At 39.7% G+C, this 18934-nt stretch overlaps 1 protein-coding gene and 1 pseudogene across 2 annotated transcripts in view; both read right to left on the bottom strand.

The window, feature by feature from the left end:
- Positions 1-225: 225 nt before the first annotated feature.
- Positions 226-18934, bottom strand: part of SPTLC2 (serine palmitoyltransferase long chain base subunit 2) — a 112903-nt gene continuing 94194 nt past the window's right edge. Inside the window, exons 10-12 of the mRNA XM_079130177.1 lie at positions 6755-6890; positions 4307-4436; positions 226-1851 (exon numbers count right to left, since the gene is read on the bottom strand). Coding sequence (XP_078986303.1) covers positions 1732-1851; positions 4307-4436; positions 6755-6890 — 386 coding nt within the window. The 3' untranslated portion in view covers positions 226-1731. The remainder of the gene's footprint in view (positions 1852-4306; positions 4437-6754; positions 6891-18934) is intronic.
- Positions 2862-3304, bottom strand: LOC306655605 (NADH dehydrogenase [ubiquinone] 1 alpha subcomplex subunit 1-like; annotated as a pseudogene). Its single transcript has one exon. The product of its transcript is annotated as an NADH dehydrogenase [ubiquinone] 1 alpha subcomplex subunit 1-like (transcript).

Below are 18934 nucleotides of genomic sequence, written 5' to 3'. Positions count from 1 at the left end.
AAACTTTGGAATATCTCAAGGGCTTAAAACTCTCAGAGGCTGAATGACCAAAGATAACTTATACTTGGGACATGAAAACAAAACTGCACAAACAACGTTGCTTATATCTTCCACCACGTGCATCTGCACAAACATTCCACATTGGATGACAAGACAGAGGGTGTGGACTGGGAATCTTGAAGAGCAATTTCAAAAAACAGAGAAGTGCAAAACAACTTTTATACATTGTTTTTTTTTTTTTTTTTTCATTTGGTTCCCAATCCTTCCCCTATAATACTTGATGGCTACTAAAAGACAAACTGATTTTGGGTACAATAAAGCCAAAAGTTCTCTTCACTTGAGCTTTGGTTGAAAGAAAAATTAAAAACTTTAAAATGGTGATTTTCAGGTATTCTTTGGTCAAGCAGTATAAAGCTTTCTGAAAGAAGTCCCTTTACCTGGTTAGAGTATGAAAACAGTCAAAATAGAGGATATTCCAGTTTAGGAAATAGATCTGATTTCCTATCAGAATTTCTCAGAAAAAAAGAAAAATCTACACGATGGAAGCGCAGGGAAAACCTCACTCCATAAGCCAGGTTAAAACCGTCTCAGGACCTCAAGAATAAAATAACTAGAATTCAAAGGAGTAATGTTTAAGTGGGTCAGCTTCTAAAAGGGTTAAATTAAGAACTTTAATCCTGAAATAGGAACATGATACATGATTTCTGAGCAGAGGATCAACCCACATTTTCTTAATCAATTTAAACCCTAATCTGGTCCCAGGTCCAGCCAGAGGCTGCCATAATTTTGAAAAGTAGAAAGAAGGAAGAATCCCAACCACAGCCATCCTGCAGCTGTCAGATCTCCCTGCACCTACACCGCGTGGCCCCTCGCCCGCCTGGACAGCCCTCTCTCGTGAAGCAGCCTTACTAATAACATGACGGGGACGGGGGGCATCACCTGCACCACACAGGCCTACCAGGGTGGGACTGGGTACTTCCAAAACGATGTGTCTTTTTCAGTAAGAGAAGGGAGATGTCAAGGTTAGAGCTTGGAAGCACTTAGAATTTGGACACACCCTCAGATTGTGACTGTATGAAGAAATACTAGAGAGTAAAGAAAAAAAAAAATCATCTGGTAACCAGAAAAAATGGAGTAAGACCAAGGTTTTGGGAGCCCCTGGCCAGTTACAAAGCCGGCATTGTTATCATTTACTGTTTTTCTTCAAAGGCTGAACTTACAACTAAAGTTACAACTTTGGTTGATTACTTGACTGGTTAAGTAAGGATTCCAAGGTGGACAGCCGCTGAGACCTGGAGGGGAGAATGTGGAAGGCACTTGCTCCCTGGGGAGGAGGGCCGGGGGGAGTCTCGCGGCTGGACAGCCAGGGCCAGCAGCAGCCCTTGCTGGACCCAAGCCTGCAAGGTGCGAGAAAGGGCAAAGCCTGGGTGGTTAGCCAGACAGGCAAGGGTCAGCATGATTTCACAAGTAGAAGAGCTATAAAATAAAACAATTTTTTAATGGACAAAGTGAATCACTTTTTAAAGGTGGGATTTAGCAAAGGAAGGATATGAAGCAGTTTTTGTTTTCACTATTTACAAAATGCCACTTAGAGCAGAGGTGGCCACCTTCAGTAGTTGAGGAAATGTCTTTCACGTGAGATGGCCACAGAAGTGTGGTTCCTGGAACTGGCTCAGAAAGGCCACACTGTCCTTGGTGAGAGAGAGTTCTTCCAGGGAGCACCAGAAAGGCTCAGTCTTCTGTCTCCTCATACGTCGTCTCATCAAAGGGCCTATCCAGCAGAGGCACCAGCCGGTGGCGGGAATACTTGAGCTGCAGCAGGTCCCCAACTTCGTCTATCTCCTTTAAAGCCTGAGACACAGCAGATGGGGCAGAAGTCAGTCAGGGACTGCAGGATGCAGGAAAACTTGATGCTTTACTGGGCTAAAAACAATGATGGCAAGGTTGGTGTGTTCAGTGCATTCACTCAGACCAGACCACACACAGCTATGGGAAGAGCTGCTTTTGAACAAGACCTCAGGCAGACCAGGAGTAATGAGTTGTGATTAGCCAGTATGCAGGACAAAGGTTATATATGTACACATGTAATGGCTATGATACCCTTGCTAAGAGAGGGAGAGAGTGTGACTCCCCAAATTTTGTGACATGGTGTAAACCTGCTCTGATTCTGTATAAAAAGCAAATAAGAGCTGGACTTCAATATGTTATCAGAACAGTGGTACCTTTGAGAAGAGATTTAATTGAAAACTCCACATGGAAGCAATTTAAGCTTGAATGTCAGCTGGGAGAAAGCATTAACCACTTATTCCCTTGACCTCTGACATAGGATTTATTAATTTTAAACAAAAGTCCACATGATTTACTAAAATCACAAAGGAAAGGACATTTATAAACTCTGACTTCAGAAGAGTCTTTTCTCCTTGATGTAAAAAAGAAAGATTAGCAATAGAAAACCAACCAAGACAAACTCACAGTAACCCAGGGGGATCTAGATTATAAGATTCCTTCTGAGATAAGGTTGCCCTATGTTGCCCCAGCTAGTCTTTGGCTCCTGGGCTCAAGCAATCCTCCTGCCTCAGTTTCCCAAGTCACTGGCATGTCACAGCCTCCCAATTACAGGCGTGGAACAGCACACCCAGCTCCACATCATGAGCCCTTAACCACTGAGCCATTCCCTAGTGCAATTTTTTAAAAAATATTTTATTTAAAGACAGGGTCTCGCTGAATTATTTAGATCTCAGCTAAGATGCTGAGGCTGGCTTTGAACTAGCCATTTTCCTGCCTCACTCAGCCTCCTGAGCTGCTGGGATTACAGGCATGTGCCACTGCACCCAGCAGAATAAACTCTTTTTTTTTTTTTTTTCCTTTTTCATTTTATTTTAGTTTAGTTTTCATTTTATTTTGATTATGTATTACATAACACACTGCATGCTACATAGTATATCAAATAATGTTCTAGCAGGGGTAGATGACCATACTGAGTTTTTTCCATCAATCGGGAAAATGCTTCCTTAATCAATGTTCTCCAAACCCTTTGATTTATAATAACAATTAACTCCGGATACCCATCTATCTCTTTCCATCAAACTCCACTAGTAGGGAAAATGGGCAACCCTTTTTTCCTTGCCCACGTTAGTGAACCTGTGGATATAGGCAGTGGCCACTCCCGGGATAACCAAGTACATGCCCATTATACCGAGTCCTGGAAGAATTTCGAACCACATTTCGGCACGGTTATCTAAACCAAATCCCTACCCCTTAGGCTCCTTAGAGGTGACCCGGATTGGTTCCTTTCCCAGTAAACCCCGCGGCAGCCCCGAATAAACTCTTAATAGAAATTTGCTGTGAAGAAATAGGAAGTGAAAAGTCTTCAGTTGTTCAGAAATACAAAATTCAAATTATTATTATTAATTTTTAAAAGTATAAAAACTCTTTAGGATTAGCAGATCTCTAATCAAATAATGGATATTTCCAGCAATTAATTTTTTTTTTTTCAGATTCAGATTTTTTTCATATTCTAAAGCTTTATGAACTCCCAGAAAGCACACATTTTTTTGGGAGGGGGGGAGGGGTTGTTGGGGATGGAACCCAGGGCTTGTGCATGTTAAGTGTGTGTTCTACCACTAAGCTACACCCTCAACCCAGAAAACAAGACTTATAAATTCAGCAACAGTTATGAGCCCCATCTATATGCCTGGCACGGTGACAAGTGCTGGAGATACAGAATGAGACTTAGTTCCTAACTTTTAGTTTTATGTATGGCAAGGCTGGGGATGTACCTCAGTGGTAGAGGACTTGCCTAGACTATCCTGCATGAGCCCCTGGGTTTGATCCCCAGGGCCACCAAAATAAAAGTCTTGTTTATCAAGAAGCGAAGCCCTGAGCCAAGTGTCCTTTAAGTGGAGATACACAGAATGAGTTGTACTTAGTCAGTCAAGGAGGAGAAAAGGCTTAAGATAGAAAATTCTACAGGCATGACAATATACCAGAAAGCTTGGGGTAGAAATAGATGAGATGGAAAGAGAACTGCACAGCTGTAGAATCCATAGGGAGAGGATGATATGATGAAGCTGGAAAATTCTCCAGAGCTGGGCTGACACTGGGCCTGGTGGATGATGCTACAGACCTTGTAGTTCTTTGGTAAATGGCAGTTTTAAGTAGCACTGGACACCGCTGCTGTCTTAGCAGTAAATATCTTAGGTACTCACAGAACATTAGGATCAACAAATGATTCGTTTCATGTATGGGATATCCAGGTTCTTTTAGTATAAGGCATATTTATACCAGAATGCAAATGTCTACTTACTGTATCAAGTATTTCTTTGGTATGAGCTGCTGACAGGCAAAACCTGGCTCTGGATTCAATAATTGGGGTAGCAGGAAATCCCACCACAACTACACCAATGTTTCGCTTTAGCATCTCTCGTCCAAAGGCGCTGCAAAGTGGGGAATGAGGAAGAGTAATAAAGCAACCGAATGACTTAAGCTCTGGTAATGCACACATCAACAACTTCTAAAATTAAAACCGACAATTCACAAAAACTCCTTTATTTAATCCTAAGGCGGTGGGTGGTCTTCTGTATGGTTTCCTTCACAAAGGAAAAACAATATAATTGACAGAGACCATTTTTTATAGGGTTTGCCTAAAGAGATTTATAATTAAAAAAGTATCCCCGTTATTAGCAGTGGTTCAAGGGTTTCAAAATGAACCTGCGTTAAAAACTTGGCAGTTTCAACAGTCTTAAGGTTATGAAGATAGAAAGGACTGGCTATAATGTCATGCAGTTCTGCTGGCAGAGTGACTGACAGGCATGAGCTCTCCAGACCAGGCCTTTCTTTGACCAAATGGGGATAAGCGGCCTCTAGTGTTTGTCAGGTAGCTGGCCCATGGCTTCAGTTAATTGCTCAGACTACACTATTCTTGCTAAACACCACTTGCTCCAAGTCAGCTATCCTAGGACTTACTCCACGTCTGAATCTTGACTAAATAACAAATCCTAATTTTCACTTAATTTTGTTTATTAAATCATGCTGTTCTGTTTTCTCTTCTTGTTGATCTACCTTATTTCTTTTTACTTTTCCATTAATTTGTTCATTCTCAAACACTTGTTTGAGAAAAACAACGTGCACATCTGGCAATACATCAGTGCCAGTCCTTCCCACTCACACGGCTTCCTCCATGCTCCCGAGTCAGGATGAGCCTGAACGCCCACTTCTGTGTGCCCTAACTGTCCAGTACGTCACTCGATTCTCCTCCACCCTCTCTACATGTAGTTACGATTACGGTTTCACCTGTGTAGACAGATGAGGCACAGTCCTCTCTAAATAAAGGGTTCTAGGCTGAGTTCTCCAGAGCTGACCACTCAAGTGTATCTGTGATAATTCCACTGAAAGAGGAACGAAGAAGATTCCCTGACACTCTCTCTCAGGCCATAACGCCAGCTCCCTATAACTCTGTGTTGAAACCTGAGTTCTTTTTTTCCCCCTCAGTAAGCATCTCTTCCCAATTCCTCTCTCACAATCTTTGGGATCACCATCCTTCCAGGCTCCCCAATTAATTTTCTCTCCCATATTCACTTCAATAAATGTTTACTAGTTGCCTTCCGAGTGTTGGGGATGGAGGTGGATACTGGAGATTCAAAAATGAATAAAAACGTTGCTCCCTTAATGAATTCAAGCAAATCTGGGATATGATCCTTATTTCAATTTTATACTAAAAATCTGGATCAAAACTCACCCATTCAAAAAGATGTACCTTCAGCACTTGGGAGGCTGAGGTAGGAGAATTACTTGAGTTCGGGAGTTTCAGACCATCCTGGACAACACAGCAAGGCCCTGTCTCAAAAAACATGCCCTTCACCCCAAAACAAAAACCAAACAAACAAAAAGTACCTTTTTACTGAACTCCACGCCAAGCAGATCACTTCTTTATTCTACAGCTACACTGCAATTTTTCAATATAATTGTTCAATTCTTTGACATAATTATTGTTATTGTTCATTTGCTTTTCAAATGTCTTCTGGTTTCATTATACATCTGGACTTCTCAAATGCACCCAAAGCTGTCCCAGGTTGAGGCCTTCCATTATGTTCACCTCACACAAACCCAAGAAGCTGGGGTAATCAGTCCACCTGGTAAATATCCAATAACATATGCCACTTGACCTTTCTCACCTCCTGGCCCACTACTCCTCTTTGGGCACTGTCCTCCAGCTCCAGTAACTGCTTGGCTATTCTTCAACCGATTAAGCGTGTCCCTGCATGCAGCCTCTACAGATCATTCAAATCTTTGCTCAGCTTTCATCTTCCCTTCCTACAGAGGCTTTCCCTGTCCCCTATTTAATACTGTTTCTGCACACCCACAAGATCCTCTCAGTCCTATATGCACCCTGCACTATTCTTTTTCAACAGCATGTAATACCTTCAAGCACACATAGTGTAGTAGCTTCTACTTTAATTACTATGTTTGTCTGACTGCTGCCCCGCTAGAATGTAAGTTCCACAAGGATAGAGATGTTGTGTTTTGTTCACAGATCTATCCCAAGCACCTGGAAGAGAATGTTAAAGTTGGATATTTAAGTTTACACACCTTGCAAGTTCGATCCACTATGTCAACTATGGCCGATCTAACAAATGAAAGTCACATGGGGATACAACGATTTCCATAACTATATATATATGTATAGTTGCCCGAGTCTTTTATCACAGGTGCCTAGGTCTAATGAAGTCATCCAGTGACCTCCAATAAGACGTACCCAATTTTGGCTGGCATGTACAGCATCAAAGGCACCACCGGAGAATCTTCATTTCCATAGATGATGAAGCCCATCTCCTTCAGGCGTCTCCTGAAATACCTAGTGTTTTCAGCTAACTGCTGCACACACTCTTTGCCTGGAAAATTGCAGGGAAGAGACAAAAAAGGGATGATAAGAAAAAAGGAATAGGAAAAAAAGACAGCAATTCCTTCCTATCTCCATTCTATCTAAACAGGCCTATGCTTTGTTTCTTCCATTTCAACATATATTTTTTTTGCACAGTAAACTGAATGGAATGTAAATACATATGTCTCGTTTTACCATCTGTTATTCTAGCTGTTGATAGTAGTTTTTACATAATGTAGAAAAATAAAATTTAATGTCTAAAGTTTCCACAACACACTAGCATCCCCAAAGAATTTCTGCTACTCAGCATTCCACATACCCTTGACAGTAAGTAGGATGGTTATTATCTTCATTGTATAGGTTAGGAGAGTCTCAGAAAGGCGGTGACTTTACGTCATACAGTAGCACTAAGGGGCACAGATGACACTAGAATCTTGGATTTCAAATTTCAATACTCATTCCAACTAATCATGTTCAAATCATTTTACACATAAGTCCAGGGGTAAAGCCATTTAGACCTTAAAATTTTCTTTAACCATTTCATTTTACATTGCTTACAAACTCTTAACTAGACAGCAATAGTCTCTATGTCATAAAGTAAAATCATATTTTAAATCCTATTTTGCTCATCTTTCTTAAAACACATGTTTCTTTAATTGCTAACTGACTAAATATTTGGCCAAGTGTGAACAATGGTAGGTCCGTCTATGAACAGATGTTCAAATAATTATTATTTTTAATAAATTAAAAAGGTTAGCTTGTGAAGGGTTAAAAAATACTCGTGAATAAGAAAAGGTTGCAGTAATTTTCTCATATATAATAGAAAGCCAACAAAGTGATATTTTGAAAAATCCAAACAATGAGATATACAGATGGCTTAAAAAATATCCTTAGAATTAGGACGCTAATTGAGCTGGGGATGTGGCACAGTGGTGGAGCATTTGCCTGGCATGTTTAAGGCTCTGGGTTCAATTTACAGCACCAAAAAAAAAAAAAAAAAAAAAAAAAATTAGAATATTAACATATTTATCATTCATGGGAAGCTATACTAGATAAGTTGGCCAAAAATAACCCCAAGTTAATATTTATTATCATTTCAAGTTAATCAGAGAAAAACAGTCAACTTTCGATTAGCTTAATTTCCATGAACACCATGGAACACGGAACATAGGTAGGTCCTATGTCTTACAAAGAGCAGATAGTAAAGTATGTCACATTTAAGTATGTTGAGAACAGATGAGCCAAGTACCCTATTTTCTGTGAAGCAATATCAAATACACTTTCTGACATTACGCATACCAGGGATCAAATATGTCTACTGTAAACAGTAGAAGATTGGACAAAGAATACAGGACAAATGGTTTTCAGACACTGGACATAAGCAGTGCAGACCTATGCTGCCTGAAAGAAAGAAAATCAAGGCTAAACCTTCAAGCTGCTCTATGCTTCTTGGAGGCAGGTCCTGGACTGCTACAGAGAGAAAGGGAATCCAGTCTTGTTGGTTGAGGATAGTTGAGATTGAAGTTGAGAGTTGTCAGTTGTGATCGTAATTGGGGAGGCCAAGGATGCCAGACTCTCTTGGGTGTACAGGAGGAGGGACATGCAAAGACAGAACTATGGGGATCTGCAGGGGGGTGTCTCTGAGTCCTGGGAAGGGTACTGATATGCATACACAAGAAGAAACTACCAGATTCTGGCAAAAGAGCCACCAGAAAACAGCACTCACACAGAGTTGAGAACTAAATTAGCCCTAGATTAGAAATTGGTCTTGGCCTACTCTAACAAACCTTAAAGCAAGTCTTGAAAGGATCCAAGAACAAAGTCCGACATTACCTGAAGGAATATAATAAAATATAGCATCCAAAAGAATAAGATTTATTATGTCCAACATATAATGAGAAAATTGCAGGCATTCAAAAAACAGTTAATGTGATCGTATGTCAACAGAAATAGATCAGAAATGACAGTATTAGCAGACAAGGATATTAAAATGTTATAATTATGCTCTGATGTTCAAAATGTACAGGAAACATGATGAGAGAAAGAAAGAAAGAAAAAGGGACAACTGATACATACAACAGTGCTGATGACTCTCAAAAGCAGGCTCAGTGAAATTAACCAGACGTAAAAGACTGTAATGTATACATTCTAAAAAAGACAGGATTACAGTGACAGAAGAACAGATCACTGGTTGCCAGGGACTGACAGCAAAGAGGCATAGGGGAACTCTGGGGATGAAGAAAATATTCTCTTGGTTTTAAGAATGTATATATTTGTCAAAACTTGAGGAGTTATCTAAAATTGGTGAGTTTTATTATCATATATAAATAATATTTCACTAAAGTTGGTTTAAGAATTGAGTGACGGGGACTTTAGAACATCAGCCATGGCCCCCTCCTCCCTCCTGGGAAAAGTCTGTATTATTACTACTTTTAAATAAAACCTGCTTAATATGCTTGCCTTGGCACGCTTCTCTAGTGTTCAAACTTCAACATTAGAGGGAGCAGAACTCGTCACCGGTAAACAGTGGTATCAGATTTGGAAGTCCCACCGAGACTTATGCTGAGGTATGCAAGTTTTTAAAGCAGAAAATTTATCAAGCTGCTATTCTCCAAATTAAACTTGTCTGTAATGAAGCACCCACCCACAGATGACTTTACAACCTGCTCTTCCCCAACCAGACTTCTACCTTGGACCCCTCAATTGACCTGATTTTTAAAAGGGAACTCCAAACTGCTTGCCCCTTGCTGCTCCCTTCCAGCTTCGAAGCAGCCAGAATGGTCAGCGCCCCCTTTTCCTTACAGCAGTAAGAAGTTCCTAAAGCATAATGGGGGAATGAAGCCAGAACTGGAGATAGGCAGTTAGTGTAGAAATAGGGGATTGGGTCAAATCGAGGAAATGAAGCCATGAAAGCCATCTGCCTCTGGAAGTTGGAGACTGCCCCTCGAAGAATGGAATGTCAAGGATCTCCAGAGCTCATTGATTACCAAATTTACCTGCCCTTATCAAGGACTGCAAGCATGAAGCTGGTAATTTATGCCCCCTGGGCCCTTACCTGCCTGAATCACCTTGGCCCTCCCCCTGCCCATCACTTCTCACTTTATGCAGAACTGGGCCTAGTCACATAGGCAGGAAAGAGAGATAAGGGGTGAAAGAACTGGAGAACAAAAGAGACCTTAACCTATAAAAAATGTAGGGTGTGCTCACTTCTTGGGACTTTAGAACATCAGCCATGGCCCCCTTCTCCCTCCCAGAAGTCTGTATTATTACTACTTTTAAATAAAACCTGTTTAATATGCTTGCCAAAAAAAAAAAAAAAAAAAAAAAAAGAATTCAGTGACACATTTATGTATGAGTATACATTGATTTTTTCCTGTACCTAGTATATATTTCTTATTACAAATAGACTAACCTTGGTTAAGAATTTTTTTTCATTCCATGAAAATCAAGACAAAATCATCAAGAAAAGGATTGTTAAGAATTTAGAACTTGACTTTTCCACTGACTGCTTTATCAATCTAAAATTTTAACAAAAGGAGATGGGACTCTCATCCATTGTCATCTATTCTCTCATAAGAAAATATATTTAATATAATATTCATATACAAACCTGAAAATGCTGAGAAAAGGTACGTAAAATCCCCAACCTGTAAATCCTTATGCTGCTGAGTAGTATTCCATGTTAAGGATATACCACAATTCTACTTGTTCACTGATGGACACCAGAGTTGAGATTACCCACCTTCATTTTGGAAGCTATGGAGTTCATAATAAAAAGAACTGTCTCCTACTCCAGTTATATCCAAATAAGGGAAGAATCGATACAATTACTAGTTAACACGTCAGTTTCATTTGATCCTAACTGCTTAGGTGGATGGAAAAGAATGTACTATTCATACTTTATACATGAAGAAACAGGCTCAGAGGCTCCAAGGCCTTTTATTCATCAGTGGCAGATCAAGGTCTTTTGACTCCAGTCCAGTGCTTCTTCCCCCACACCCCACCAAGAAATCATCTATCTTTCAAATGTTAAAGCTTATGGCTTTATTGGGAAACAATATCCATGCTTTACTTTGTAACCGGCACTTATGGGCAAATGCATGTGCTGAGGGTGAATGGGTGAACGAGAGAGAGACAGGGAAAAGCAGTTTTCCCAATAAATTCATCTTCAACAGCAAAACCGTAATAGTCAGTAATGAGCAGAAGGATAAAAACTGAGTAGAAGAGTCAAGACTAGTACTAGCAAAGGAAGTCAACTAATATGTGATGGGAAAAAAAATGGCAGAGTGAATCACAGAAATGAAGTGTCAGATTATCCTTCACGTTATTAGACTAAACCATCAAACTTTCAACAGTTTACTGGTTTTGACCTTTAAAAAAAAAAAAAAAAAAGGCAATTTGTGTGTGTCTGTGGAGGGTGGGAAATGGGGATTGAACCCTGGGTCCTTCTACCACTGAGCTACAAACTCAACCCTTTTAATTTTGAGACAATGTCTCACTAAATTGCCGAGGCTGGCCTCAAACCTATGATCCTCCTGCCTCGGCTCTCGGCTTCATGAGTAGCTGGGATTATAGGCATATGTCACTGTACTCAGCTACTGAGAAATTGTCAATTTCTTATGGTTCAACCTAATAATTTCAAAAAGACTAACAGGAAAATAATGTAATCAAATAAGTGCAGACAAGTCAGCGGGCTGTGGTATGTACATACGTTGCTACCTTTACTTTTTTGTGTGTGCACTACTGGCAATTGAACCCAGGGTACTCTATCATGGAGCTACACCCCAGTTTTTTTATTTTTTATTTTAAGACAGGGTCTTGGTACACTTCACAGAAGAAGATCTACAAGCAATCAACAAACATATGGAAAAATGTTCAACATCTCTAGTAATAAGAGAAATGCAAATCAAAACCACCCTAAGATTCCATCTCACCCCAATTAGAATGGCGATTATCAAGAATACGAGCAACAACAGGTGTTGGCGAGGATGTGGGGAGAAAGGTACACTCATACATTGCTGGTGGGGCTGCAAATTAGTGCAGCCACTCTGGAAAGCAGTGTGGAGATTCCTTAGAAAACTTGGAATGGACCCTCCATTTGACCCAGCTATCCCACTCCTTGGCCTATCCCCAAAGGACTTAAAATCAGCATACAACAGAGACACAGCCACATCAATGTTCATAGTTGCTCAATTCACAATAGCCAGACTGTGGAACCAACCTAGATGCCCTTCAATTGATGAGTGGATAAAGAAACTGTGGTATATATATACAATGGAATATTACTCAGCCATAAAGAATGATAAAATTATGGCATTTGCAGGCAAATGGATGAAATTGGAGAATATCATGCTAAGTGAGATAAGCCAATCTCAAAAAGCCAAAGGACGAATGATATCGCTAATAAGTGGAGGATGACACATAATGGGGAGGAGGGAAGGGTTAGTGTTAGGGTTAGAGTTAGGGTTAGGGAGGGGGGCAAGTATGGAGGAAGGAAGTACTGTATAGAGGGTAAAGAGGGGTGGGAGGGGTGGGGGGAAGGGAAAAAATAACAGAATGAATCAAACAACATTACTCTATGTAAGTTTATGATTACACAAATGGTATGCCTTACGCCATGTACAAACAGAGAAACAACATGTATCCCATTTGTTTACAATTAAAAAAAAAAAAAAAAAAAAAAAAAAAAAAAGACAGGGTCTTGGTAAGTTGTCCAGGCTGGCACTGAACTTGTGATCTTCCTGCCTCGGCCTCCTGAGTACCTGGGTTTGTAGATTGTGCCAGAGGGCCTGGCTAGTTGTCTTTTATACTTGAAGTGACACTGAACTTTAACAGATAACACAGTCATCCATTTTGAATTAAATGCCATATAAAACACCAGTTAATACTAATGCAGGTAGGCTAATGACTACTGAAGTCTAATCTGCTGCCTGATTTCTAAGGTTTTCTCCCCCCGACCTTTTTCTTTTCTTTTCTTTTCTTTTTTGGTACCAGGGATTGAACCCAGGGGCACTTAACCTCTGAACCACATCCTTAGCCCTTTATCCCTTTACTATACTTCGTTTAGAGTCAGGGTCTCATCAAATTGCTTAGGGCCTCACTTAAGCTGCTGAGGCTGACTTTAAACTTGCAATCCTCCTCCCCCAGCCTCCAGAGCCTCTGGGATTACAGGTGTGCACCACAGGGCCTGGTAGTTCTAAGGTCTTCTTACTGCAGTGTTTCAGCAAATCTGGTAGAATACAGACTTCAAGAAGTACAGCACTAAAAACAAAAGCAATCACTTAAAATGGTTTTACCGTTGTCTGAGATAGAACACAGTTGGTAATAAGATGTCAGAGTACGTCTCTACTTTTCAAAAGTAATTTTTTTTTTTTTTTGTCGGGGGGGAGGTGGGAACCAGGGATTGAACCCATAGAGGCTTAACCACTGAGTCAAATCCCCAGCCCCTTTTTTGTTTTTTGAGACAGCATCTTGCTAAGTTGCTGAGGCAAGTCTCAAACTTGAAATCCTCCTGTCTCAGCCTCCTGAGGCACTGGGATTATAGACATGCATCTCCATGCCTGGCATAAATCTTTACTTTTAAGGGTGATAAAAAGCACAAAAACAATTGGGAAATAAATCTGTAATGATTCTCTTGAACTTTATAAATGAACCTAATGTGTGGTTGTCCTTTTGAACTTCTTCAGTATGCAGTGTTAGAATAAATAGTGTTTAGAACCTCCAACTGTAAAAGAAACACAGCTAGGCAATGGATAGAAAGGAAAAAGTAAATGTGGTAGTTAATTTCTCAGAAAATGTAGTAGAAAAATAGGTCATTTTTAGTCTTTGCAATAATTTTACATTTAGGAAGGAAACAATAAATATGAAGGATCAGCAGGCTTCTTAAGACTTAGTTCTTTAAGGACCTATGAAGTCTAAAAAGGGTGGATGGTAGAGGAAGAAGGAGCAATACGATCATTCACCTACAAGGTATTGACAGCCTTAAATCACTTTTACCAAAGAATCAGATTTAGAGAGCCACCTGGATTTTTTTTGTGGTGACAGAACCCAGGGCCTTGCACCCCGTAGATTCTACACTACCACTATTCTACCACTGAGCCACACCCACTGTCCCAGAGGACTGCCTTATTAACCACTGCCAATGTATTCTGAAGTTGTACCAGTTGCATTTCAGCCACTTAAAAAAGGACATTTTTAAAAATCAACTCATAATCCATCTTTCTTGGGATTCTCAATCACATAATCTTAATGTTGGAAGACTTACTCAAATAAATTCCATACACCCTCCTGGACAGGGACTACATAGAACAGTGAGTGTCCTAGGAGTAGTACATTTTCCAAATCTTGGGACTGGTTAAAACAGGAGGATAAGATCTATGAATAAAGTCCTGGTTGTAAAGGCCGTAGGAATTTTGCCTAAAACATCTCTAGTACTAACTATTCAGCTAGGTTTAAAAGAATGTAGCCTCGTATTCACAAGTTTAAATAGAAATATAATTTTCAATTTAGCTGGTGAGTTTTTATATAACTTATACCATAACCAAAAAAATATGCTTTGAGCCTGCAACTTCAAAAAATAATACTTCTGGGCTGGGGATATAGCTCAGTTGGTAGAGTGCTTGCCTTGCAAGCACAAGGTCCTGGGTTCAATCCCCAGCACTGCAAACAAACAAACAAACTAACAAAAAAACCCCACCAACTTCTGGCGTTAACTGAAACCTTTCAAAATAAAGGACACAAATACAAAGGATGTTCAGCAAAAGCTGATCCATACTTGCATTAGACTCTATTATGTAGCTCCTAATTTTATTAGATTCTCTGGATATGCTGATAGAATCTGCCCTCCTGGGAAAATAAAATAACATTACTGTTACTTTATAGACTTATACTTCCCAATTAATTACAGTGGGCTGCAAGAATTTGAAATTCACTTTTTCTTCTTAAAGGTCATAATTTCAAAGCAAGTAAGAATAGATTTTTAGGGTTTTCCCAGTTTAGGGTCCCCCAAATAGAAGAGATAGTCCTAGGAATGGTTTCAGTTAGTTTTCAGCATTATCTAGGAATCAAGAGACATAAAGTAGGATAAAATATGCAAAAATACTACTCATGACCTTGTTCTAATTTGTACTACTGAAAACATTACATTATAAATATCTCATATTGGTGCTGGGGTTGTGGATCTGTGGTAGAGCCCTTGGCTAGGATGTGTGAGACACTGGGTTTGATCCTCAGCACTGCATACAAATAAACAAACAAATAAATAAAATAAAGGTACTGTGTTCATTTACAACTAAAAATATTTTAAAAATATCTCATATGTCTTTTTATTTGACATTTTATGCCTAAGAATTGAACATAACCACCCATCTTTAATTATCTATTCCAAAGGTCTTATTTTTGCTATTTGGAAAGTTTATTTTTTCTAATATTTTACTTTGGTTTGATTATACTGCAGAGAGGAAAGGAATACATTTCACTTTTGTGGGTTTTATCATCAAAAGCATTAAAAAAAATGTTTTTTCCAGGATGTTTTGAACCAGAACATGACAAAGTATATGCTCCACTGATAGCAGAAATAAACTTAGATATACTCTCAGTGTCTACTGCCTTATGTTAAGAACATGTTTCCACTGAATTAGAAAACTAAAGCTTATATCTTAAAGACCTCTTATACAAGTGTTTATGATCACAGATAAGCCAAAGTACACGTAAACTGTGTTTTCAAAGGCTATTCTCCAAGTAATTATGGGAAGCTCTCAGTACTGGCTCCCTTTAAGGCAAAAAAAGTATGTAACACAGTAAGCACCGTGCCAAATGTTTGTTCCTTTTCCTTTTTTCTATAATTTCTTTCTTTTTTTTTTTTTTTTTAAAGTTTATTTGATCTCACAGTTTCAGGGTCTCAGTCCAAAGACTGGCCAACTTCATTTCTAAGAACCTGGGATGAGGCAGAATGTCATGGCAGAAGTTTGGGGTGGAGAAAGGCATCTCAGGAAATGGCACCAGGAAACAGAGAGAACTCTCACTCTTTTTCTTTTTTTTGCGGTGCTGAGGATCGAACCCAGGGCTTTGTGTTTGCAAGGCAAGCACTCTACCGACTGAGCTATCTCCCCAGCCCCCTTTTTTCTATAATTTCTAATCAGAGGGAAAATTATATTTTGCTTCAGTTATTACATCTCTAAATATTATCAAGTCACCAGCTGACCTGACCTATGTCCTGATAAGACAACACTGTATAGTCCACTCTAAGAGAATGGAGGAATAGAGAGATTTCTGTTAATGTAAACTAAGGGAGCACTCCCTTGCATGACACATTTGCATTCGTGGTGGCACAGTTAGTACCAACAGAAGGACAACAGCTCGACTCTGCTGGAAGGACCTTGGGCTTAGACGGAGGAGTCAGGTATGACTTAACTATTGTTATTACACCGGTTTCAAGAACTGTTAAGAAATCTGCATGTAGAAAATCTTGGATGCAATCAAGATAACATTTTCAAAAAGGACAACAAACCAGAGATTAAAAAGAAAAAAATTTCCAAATTCCTTTCATGCTGAACACTTAAGCCACAGCATCCTTCATACACCATACTAGTAATTTCTAAGAGCAAAAACAGACTTAGTAAGCTTTTCCACCTCTCCTGTTTAGAAACCAGGCATATTTAAGAGCTGTTTTACAACTGAGAAACCAAACTGATGCCCAGAAAGGTTAAGTAACTTAAACGTGGAGGAAACATGGTTTGAATCCCCAGTTTTTCCGGTTTCAGATGGAACGGTTAACCATGACTCACCAATTTACTCCAGCTTGGGTATTAAGTAGGACTGACTAAGAAAGAATGTCAGGCAATGCTGCCACCCCACATCACATGGCCACATCATAGTGGCTGGGGGTATCGCTCAGGCAGAGAGCATTCACCTGCACATGGCCATAGTACCATACCACGTCTCAGGGATCCTTCGATTATTCTACCTGAGCAGTTCTAATTTCTACTCTTAAGATTTCTGGGGGCTGAGGTTGTGGCTCAGTGGTAGAGAACTTGCCTCACATGTATGAGGCACTGGGTTCAATCCTTAACACCACAAACAAATAAATGAATAAAATAAAGGTCCATCAATAACTAAAAAAATTAAAAATTAAAAAAAAAAAAGTTCTGTTGAGCGCAGAGGCCGATATCCATAATCCCAGTGGTGAGAAGACTGAAGCAAGAAGATTGCAAATTCAAAGCCAGCCTCAGCAACTTAGCAAGGCCCTAAGCAGCTAGAGATCCTGTCTCAAAATAAAAAAGGGCTGGGGTTGTGCCTCAGTAGTTAAGCACCCCTGGGTTCTATCGCTGGTATCAAAGAAAAAAAAAAAAAAGAAAATTCTGACATTCCCCATCTTCCAAAGGGGCATCCGCATAAAACCTTTGCCAACCATTTTCAGAGTTTCTAGGAAGGTTGTAATCACCATTTTGGGCAGAAAATGCTGTCCTAGTTGTTAAGGTTGTCTAGTGCCCTGCAGAACATTAAGAATTGTGCTGGCCCAAAGGTGATAAATGCCAATTTTGCATTCCCCACAGCCCAGTCTGTGACACGCCCCCTGGTGCCCTTCCCGCCCCCAAGAACCCCACGTTTTTCTTAGGAAGATGATACTATTCCTGGTTGGTTGGGAACTACTGTTGGCCCTAAGGGTTTTCTCCTCACATGGACTGTGGGTTTCTTTTCGCTTGCAACCTTAAAATCAGAATTGGAGACATACAGTCACACATTAGCTGAGAGATCTTGGATACTGTTTTTTTTTTGCACCAGGAATTGAACCCAGGCACTTAACCAGTAAGGCACTTCTCCAGCCCTTTTATTTTTTATTTTGAGGCAGGGTCTAAGTTGCCCAATCTGGCCTTGAAATTATGATCCTCCTGCCTTAGCCTCCTTAGTGCTTTACCGTACCAGGCTTGGGTATGCTTATATTTCCGTAAGATCCAAATACTATGTTTACTCTAGAAAATATCAATGTGGAACAATATAATATACTTACAATTCAAAGTTACATGTGAGAAAATACAAGAAAAAGTATGAGCTAACTGGCCAAAAGTGTACTTAAAAGGCAATACCACAAAGAACTTCTCTCTTAGTTTTATTTTTGGTTTTTTGGTGGTTGTTGGTTTCGTTTTGTTTTTCTGTTTTTGGTGCTAGGAATGGAACCCCCGGCCTTGCACATGCTAAGCGAGTGCAGTGCCACTGAGCCACACTCCAGCCCTGGGGCCTCTCTTCAGTGGGCCCTTACCTTATACATTTTTTGCATTTCTTTTTGGAATTCTATTTCTGTTCTCTTTATTAGACAAATTATTATAGATAACTTCCTCCCACATTACTCTACTCTTTGGAGTTTTCTTCCTCATTCTTTTATTATTGTTGCTATTATCAATATTGTTATTAGTTTATATTTGGGGGGGGGGGCTAGTAGGGGTATTACCCAGGTTAACTTACCATTAAGTTACATCCCCGGACCTTTTCATTTTGAGACAGAGTCTCACTAAGTTGCTTAGGGCCTTCCTAATTTACTGAGACTGGCCTTGAACTTGCAATCATCCCGTAGCCTTCTGCACTGCTGAGATTATAGGCATTTCCTATTGTGCCTGGCTACTATTGCTGGTATTGAGATAAAATTCGTGTCCCATAAAATTCACTCTTTAAAAATTTTTAGTATTCATAAAGTAATGTAACTATCGACACTTCACAATTCATCACCACCAAAAGAAACTGTACCCATTACCAGTCACCCTCATTCCCCTTTCCCCCATGCCCTGGGCGATTCCTAATCTCCTTTCTGTATCTATGAATCTGCCTATTCTAGACATTTCAAATCAATGGAATCATATAATATTGTGATCTTCTATGTCTGGCACCTTTCACTGAGCATAATGTTTTCAAGGTTCATTCATGTATTATAGCATGCATTAGTACTTCATTCTTTTTTATAGCCAAATAATAATACTTACATGGATGGATACCAAATTTTGCTACCTACTCATTAGCTGATGCACTTTTAGTTGTTTCAGCTATCATGGATAATGCTGCTAT

This window comes from Sciurus vulgaris, assembly GCF_902686455.1.
Source record: "Sciurus vulgaris genome assembly, chromosome: 2".
Taxonomy (NCBI): domain Eukaryota; kingdom Metazoa; phylum Chordata; class Mammalia; order Rodentia; family Sciuridae; genus Sciurus; species Sciurus vulgaris.
The sequence above is the reverse complement of the archived record's forward strand: the minus strand, read 5'-3'. Positions and strand labels throughout refer to the sequence as shown.